At 42.0% G+C, this 7,585-nt stretch overlaps 1 protein-coding gene across 1 annotated transcript in view; it reads right to left on the reverse strand.

The window, feature by feature from the left end:
- The window catches only part of ITGA9 (integrin subunit alpha 9), a 211,824-nt gene that overhangs the window by 164,625 nt on the left and 39,614 nt on the right, over nucleotides 1–7,585 (reverse strand). Inside the window, 3 exon segments of the mRNA XM_060280592.1 lie at nucleotides 3,471–3,608; nucleotides 6,422–6,490; nucleotides 7,539–7,581. Of these exon segments, the coding sequence (XP_060136575.1) occupies nucleotides 3,471–3,608; nucleotides 6,422–6,490; nucleotides 7,539–7,581 (250 nt within the window).

A 7,585-nucleotide genomic window follows, 5' to 3' on the forward strand; every position in this document is an offset into this window, starting at 1 on the left:
AAAAAATGCCATGCTTTGGAGTCTGTTATTTTGGGGTGGAGCAAAGCAAAAGAATCTTAAAAGACGAAGAAACCACTTTACATAGGAATAGGTTTACATTAGAATATAGTTGGGTTAGATATAAGAGGGTGACCAAAAAGAACAAAAATGTTTTTTTCTTTTTAAAACCCTACCAAAGCTCCCACAAAAATGCTGATATGTTTTTCATGCTTTTATGTCCATTTCTGCCATCTACCCTACACCTCAGGTGCAGGAGACTTATTTCCATAAGGAAACCAAACACTTTTGTTTAAACCCAGCTCCGTGTCTATCTCAAGGGTTCTTTCCCATGTTTTCGTGAAGGTAGGGACTGGTTTCTGGAAACTGCAATCAAATCTTTTGGGAGGTCTTCAGAAAGCTGCTGACATAAAGAAAATCCTATATAATGAATCTGTAACAAAAACAATGAGGTGAAAGTAAAGTTTTATTGTGTTTTTCTTTTCTTCTGCACTGAGAGCAAGGTACAGTTTCATGAGGCTTGCCCTGAGGCTCCACATGTGGTACAATGATGCTTGTGTGCAAAGTGACTTTGCTATGGAACATGTGGAGGGAGTGAAAGTAATTTGGACTGCGGCAAATCAGAATCAACCCGAGTGGCCCTTGCATTCATAACACATTGGCAAATCTAGAACACACTTTCTAATAAGATTAATTTCAATAAAGCCTCACAGGGAAATTACTAGTAAATACATGTTTAGAGACGGGCACTAGGGACTATTAATGCAAAATGTTTTTCCAGGATTCACAGAACCCAGAAGATAATATTTCAATTCATTATTGTGAGGACCCCAGTTTTCTTGAGTGTTCTCTGTCACCTTGCTTCCTGACTATGTGCCTCACAACTACTGAGAAGATATGGGTTCAAATCCCTGCTCAAACATGAAGGGTGCTCGATTGCCTTGGACAATCTCTTATCCAGCCCTGTTACAGAAGGTTGTTGTCAAGATGAAAAGGAGGCAACTCACTATACTCCACACCCTAAACTCCTCTGAGGAAAGGCTCACAGTTTTAAAAAGTTTAAAAAGGGGGGAACACTAAGGTTGAGTATAATTTGTAGATGATTTGTAGATGAGAGAGTGAAGTCTGGAAGTTCCGGAAAACTAGAATTTTGTGATCCAAACAGGAATGGAATGTTGTGATTGAAACAAGGATCTCTAAAACCCAATGCTTTTAGTTGGACTTTCGTCAAGATTATTTTATCCAATCCAAAAAGGTCTTTCCATTTACGACTTTCTGGAGGACGTTGCATTTCTGGTGCTGTAATTCTAAATCTTCATGTTTTTACTATACCTCTTCAACTATCTGAAGAAAGACACAAAGTTACATCATGCCATTGTGACTGTTTCACCGCAACTGACCTAAGTAGCCATGGTTTGTGATTCGAATTGCGAGAAAGGAGAGCGCCAATAGCATTTATTTAGGGAGAAAGGAGACATTTTTCATAAACAAAAGTGTCTCTGAGAGAGCCCATGTGGCTCGTGTTCCTTCCAAACAAGTCGCGGTCATTTCAGAGTACAGGAAGCTTATGTTGATTATTTCCCTAGGCTACTGTTGGGTCACGGTGGTTGTGCAATGGGCAATTTTGCAACCAAGAGTCCAGTGATTTCTTTTCCTAGGAACACTGACACTGTATAGGGTTTTCAAAGCAATCAAAATGAGAGTCAGTTCTTGCAGCTGCTTTTCAAATGGGTTCAACTCTCACAACTTACCTTCAATTACACATTTAAAAACAAAATCATGCTTCTTTCTCCCAGATAATGCAAAGGCTGGTCTTAAGAGTCACCATACTTCAGCAGAAAGGGAAGGAGAATTAGAAGCCGTTGCTTAATTTGATACTGGTTTCACAACCACTGGAAGTGAAGTGAAATTAATGCTATTTCTTCTACTCTGCAGGTTCTATATATCAACAGTGGCTGCTACTCGGGTGCATTCTATAAACCTCAGCTGTAATGGGTGTCATTTCCTGGTTTGGTCACAACCAACTATAGACCTGGAGTACATGATACCCAATTCAAGGGCCCTGAAGTTAGTGACTTGGGGAGAAAAACTGGATCCTGGAATACAGCAAGCAGAACATACTGCTCAGCCGACCAAGCAAATGCAGAAGACTCCTAACAAGAAGGTTGGCAAATCATTTTTATGCTGTGAACCACCCTGAGATCTATGGATGAAGGGTGGTATACAAATTTAATAAATAATAACTGCCTGTAATCACAGGAGCCTTGCTCTCATCGCATGCCATCTAATGAAGGGGATCCTGATCCATGAAATAATAATCCATGCCATAATAAATGTGTTCCCCCGACAGTGGGAAAGGAACAGACCTACTCTGATAGGATTCTACATTAATCAGAGCTTAGCACAGAATTGTGACATTGCTGTTTCTTGTGTACTCTTAGACTTTGAGTCCTTCTGTATAAAACTAAGGGAGTCCCCATGCTTCTATCCCAATCTAAACTCTAGATGCCCGCCTCCCCAAACAGCTCCGTACACCTCCATTAGAGGCTTGGCCAGTGAACTCAAAGGACAGCGCCTTTCTATTGTGGTGCCAAAATTATAGAACGCCCTCTCAGAGGCAGCCTGTCTAGAGCCATCACTGTTTGCTTTTTTGCAAGCAGTAAACACATAAGCATTTCCCTGTGCTTCTAGGGTGTTTTCCAGACTGTGGGTTTTATGCTATTGCCATAGTGTGCTCCTTGCAATTGTCATTTCACTGGGGTTTTTTTTATGCTGAGCTAGGCTGCATTTACAAGCTCCTTTTAGGTATTTGCCAATGAAAATGCCTGATAAAAGTACTGAAAAATAAACCACAATGTTGGTAATGATTTGTGTGGCAATACCCAAGACCTCCCCGGAAGAAATAAAGACACAAGACACCGAAGGAAAGAGGCCGATCTCCTGCTGCAGACTCACCTATATTGGTAAGCCACGCCCTCCAGGTGCGCCCCAATTGGACGCACCGCAGGCGTGCCGCGGCAGGGAACCGACCAATGGGCTGGGGGGAATGCTAACCATCCCCCCCCCCACGTGAAGGCCTCGTGAGCCCACAATATCTCCTCCCCCTGAGTCGGGAAGAGATCTTATACAATGGAAGAAGTGAGCCTAACCTTTGAAGAAGCATTCATTCTTATCCACCTTTAAGGGGTTACAGGACTTTACTGTTTTTTGAAATATCAGGCTAATTTGGCAGCTCTTCAGGAATGGAATTGGATATCAACTGGATTTTGGACATCCCAACAAATTATGTGAAAAACAAGTGAATCCTGACTTTTTTGCTAGAACTGTTTGGCCATTTCTATTCAGGAGCCGAAGTAGCACCCACCTCTGCTCAGTGCCTTAAAGCAGAACTTGAATGATGCGGTGCAGCTGATCTGAGATTAGTGTTAAAGGATTTCCCCAGAACATTCTGCTCCACTCCTTTTTGTACTCACATTTCCTCTGCTGAGGTAGACGGTGACTTGACCCTCATCCCGGATCTCGGAAAACATGGGCGCTCCCACCAGGAGGTCCGAAAGGCCGTCAGAATTCAGATCAACTGCACATAAGGAGGAGCCAAAGTAAGAGCCCATCTGCAACCAAGCCGAGTCACAACAAAGCATTCAGTATCTGCCCACACACAGGAGGAAATTATTTATGCTTTTCGTTGTTTGTAATGGAAATAGCAACTTGCTACTTTATTTCTCACAACACAGCAGCGCTCAGAAGCCTCTGGGCAACTGGGTCACACCAGCTTTCCATTCATTCATTCATTCATTCATTCATTCATTCATTCTTTAATTCTTTTATTATTATTATTATTATTAAAGGAATTAAAATTATACTTTTTCCTGTGTCTTAAAAACAAGTTGCTGCTGCATGCCAAAAATCATTACTTGAAACACACACGGGCTCTTTCAGGGGTCGTGGTGGTTTTGTGAATATGCCAGCAAACATGCAGATTCTCATTTACATCATCCTTTCTGGAAAGGTCAGGCATGTGCCAAGGCATTCACATGATCGGTTTAACAGACAAAAAAAAAAGATTGAAAAGTAAACTCATGTTAACTTCAATGTGATTTTTAAGGAATGTATATCAAGGCTAGGAATATTTAGCTGCTGTGTTGGGTAAGCAGGGTTGAAAACTATGATCCAAACAAGCTCAAGAACCAGCCAGTCAAGGAATGCCTTTGCAGTATGTTTAATGGAAAAGGATCAAGATGGCAGACAAATAGGGAGTGGTGGCCAATTTTTGCAAGACATCTGTCATGAAGTTTGCATGCTGCATCCCTAGAACTGAAGACTCCACACCATGCAGAATGGCTCCAGTACATGGATAATATCCATGCCAATCTCACATATTTTTGGTGGCAGCTGGCACCAGTATGGAGACGCTCCACAAAACAGGGTGAACTGTCACGTTCAGTGGAGTTTCCATGTGGCAGTCCTAATATGATTCTGCCTGAAATGGTTCCATTTCTTCCTGACTTCCTGACCTTTTGTCTTTATTCACCCACTGTGAATCTGGGACTGTGTGTAATTCATCCAGTGCCAAATTGCAAGCACATCCGATGACCTTTATTTTACCACTAGCATTATTACTATCACCTCATCACTTGCTCAATTGGCTGAAAAGTTGTGTTTCCCTCCCTCCCACCCCCCACCCCTACTCCTTAATTTAGTCACTCAACTCGTCTTTGGCCAAGATGAGCCAAAGGTTCCAGCCAATGATGATATCAGCCATGCAACAACAGCCACACCTATCACTACAGAGTTGACACTGACTTCTCAAATACAGAAAAGGTTGCAAACACTGCAAGTCACTGCAGAAAGATGAGAGAAAGTGCAAGCCATCAGCTCAGATCTCCAATCTGTTTGCTTTTGCAGGGTTAAGGTCAAACATTTAGCATTTCGCTCCCTTTGTGGGTTCTTTTGTTTACAAGGCTTTCATTAAGCACTGCAGTTTTTTATACTAATAAAAAATCTAGGCAGCAAATACCTGAGCAATATGTCACAGTGGATGTAAGCAATTTCAAGCGGGAAATGGATTCTGTTTGCCCAACTGCAACATTATTGCGCGGAGTTGGTGACCTGGTGTTACTGTGAGAACCGTAACTTTTTGATATTCAAATCTGGCACATGGTTTCCAATTTCCTGTTAAGGAACTAAGAGTCTCTAGCAGTGAAGAATCGAGTAGCAGGATTCAAGCGCTCTCTGTGCCCTTGTAGTAGGTCACTAGATAAGAGAGTTGCTGGCCTGATCTTTGCTGTGCTGCAGCATCACAAATGCCCACAAGTGGTCTTGCAGCTACCAACTCAGCAAGGATCACATGACATGATCATGTGACAGAAAGGGACAGTTGCATTGCACGTGGTCCCATAAACCTACTGGTTTCATTGACCCAAGCAACACAGAAATGAGGCACAGAGTGAACTACTCTTGGATGGACCGATATTCACTTGCCTGCTTAACAACCCTAACATTTTCCCCCTCCCCAAAGAAACAGGAAAAGGTTGTTAACATGAAGGAAAAAAGCACAAGAGTGCACCCTTGTTGTTGACGTCATGGAAATGTTAGACCGTCTCGTGATTTTAGCACCTGAGAAATACATTGCACAAATAAAAAGCCTTCCCCTGTGAATGCACGCACATGCGCGCACACACACACCTCAAATGTTTCAAAGGCTTTGTCAAAACAGGGCTCAGTATCAAAATCTCTGAGGGCTATTTTACATACGAGATTTTCTCACACAGCTATTGCCTCTCATATCAAACCATCACTTCTGACAAATACTCAAATGTCTTATTTCACCACGTGTGAATATATCAAGATACCCACGTAGGCAGTGGGAAAAAGTAAAATGTGAAAGGCCGGCCCTACCGTGTGGCAGAGTGGAGCAGCCACCTCGGGCAACTGATTTTGCATTGCGCGGAAACACCACAAATTATTAGTTGCTTTATTGATGATGGTTTTATTTTTGTTGTTGTTAGGGAATGGAAGAGGCACTTGTGAGATCTTCACCAACCTAAGGTATTATGTACCAAGATTTTCAGGGTGGGCAGGGGGGATATTTGCTGCTCTACCACAAGTAACAACATGCCTTAGACCAGGCATAGGCAAACTTGGCCCTACAAATGTTTTGGGACTAAAATTCCCATCATCCCTGACCACTGGTCCTGTTAGCTAGGGATCATGGGAGTTGTAGTCCCAAAACAACAGGAGGGCCAAGTTTGCCTATGCCTGTCTTAGACCAACTCTGCATTGGACAATAGAGAAAATTACAGCCCCAGGCCATAAGAAATTGTGAGCAGTATAGCTATAATCAGAACTAATCTGCAGGATTAAAAGAAAAAGCAATTTATTCCACATTGAATATAAACAACCAATAATTTAAAGGATTACCCACCTTTTTACCAGAAGCCTGAAAGATCTTTATTAAAGAACCAGACCTCCTATCAGTGCGAAATATATATACCTATGAAGATTTAAACAGAAGAAGAAACAAATTGATTCTATTGCATATGAATCCACTCATTGTTGATTAGCAAAATATGGCTAAGAGTGCATGTTTGTGGGTACTTCATTCATTAATCTGAAAAGTTTTTGCCTCATCTTTCCACAAAATTGAAGGCAGCTTAGCAAAATACAATAAAAAACTAAGAATAAGACCTAAGTTTTATTAAAGATAGATACAATTTTTAAAAGCAAACAGAAAAAGCAAGAGCCATCTGCAGTGAAATTTTCATCTCCTATGAAAATCCACCAAAGACTTTTGTAGGTAAAGCTGTTTTCAAGTGGCCTTTGATTCAAGAAATCAAAGTAGGTGACAGGCAAATGTGTTTGGAGAAGACATTTCACAGTAAGACAAGGAGTATCTGCATGGCCTCAGGTTTAACCCCACAGCCCCTTTGTATACCTGTTGCCTCTTTGCACAAGCAACACGTGAAGAGGGCATTTGGTTAAACAGTCAGCGCTGAAATGGTTCAGCTCACTAGTCCTTTGCAAAAGACCATTACGAACCCAAGGAAGATCAACACTGCAAAAAATGCTTTGCATATTTTTTTGAAGAATGTTACATAAACAGTGGCATTGATCCTAACATAAGGAAGTTCACAAAATGAAGGTTTTCCATTTCCTCCTCCACACTGCCCTTTCCTAGCTACCCAAACACCACCACCCTCCTTAATAACATGGGGTGTATATAGGGGCCTCTGAGAAAGGGGATAACCAGCCAAAATCGGCAGACCCACACCTAATTTTAGGACACTCCCACCATATATTCTTCAGAAGAGCCCCCAATCCCCAAAGAGGCTTTCCATGGGTCTGGTGGGAATGAGAAACATTCCTCCCATGAACCACTTTTAAGGCAACTAATCTTATGGTCCAAGCCAGTGTCAATAAACCCTTTCCAAATTACTGTAGCCCCAAATGCCCTGTTCATCCTTTTTTCCGGGAACTCAGTCAAAACAGTGAATGTGCTGCCACGTTAGTTAAATGAGCCATTGTTTGATCGAGAGCCACACCTTTCCGACGCCTCCATCCTGAGGAGCTCCTCCAACGATGTCTGTCG

The sequence above is a fragment of the Zootoca vivipara genome, chromosome 12 (assembly GCF_963506605.1).
Source record: "Zootoca vivipara chromosome 12, rZooViv1.1, whole genome shotgun sequence".
Taxonomy (NCBI): domain Eukaryota; kingdom Metazoa; phylum Chordata; class Lepidosauria; order Squamata; family Lacertidae; genus Zootoca; species Zootoca vivipara.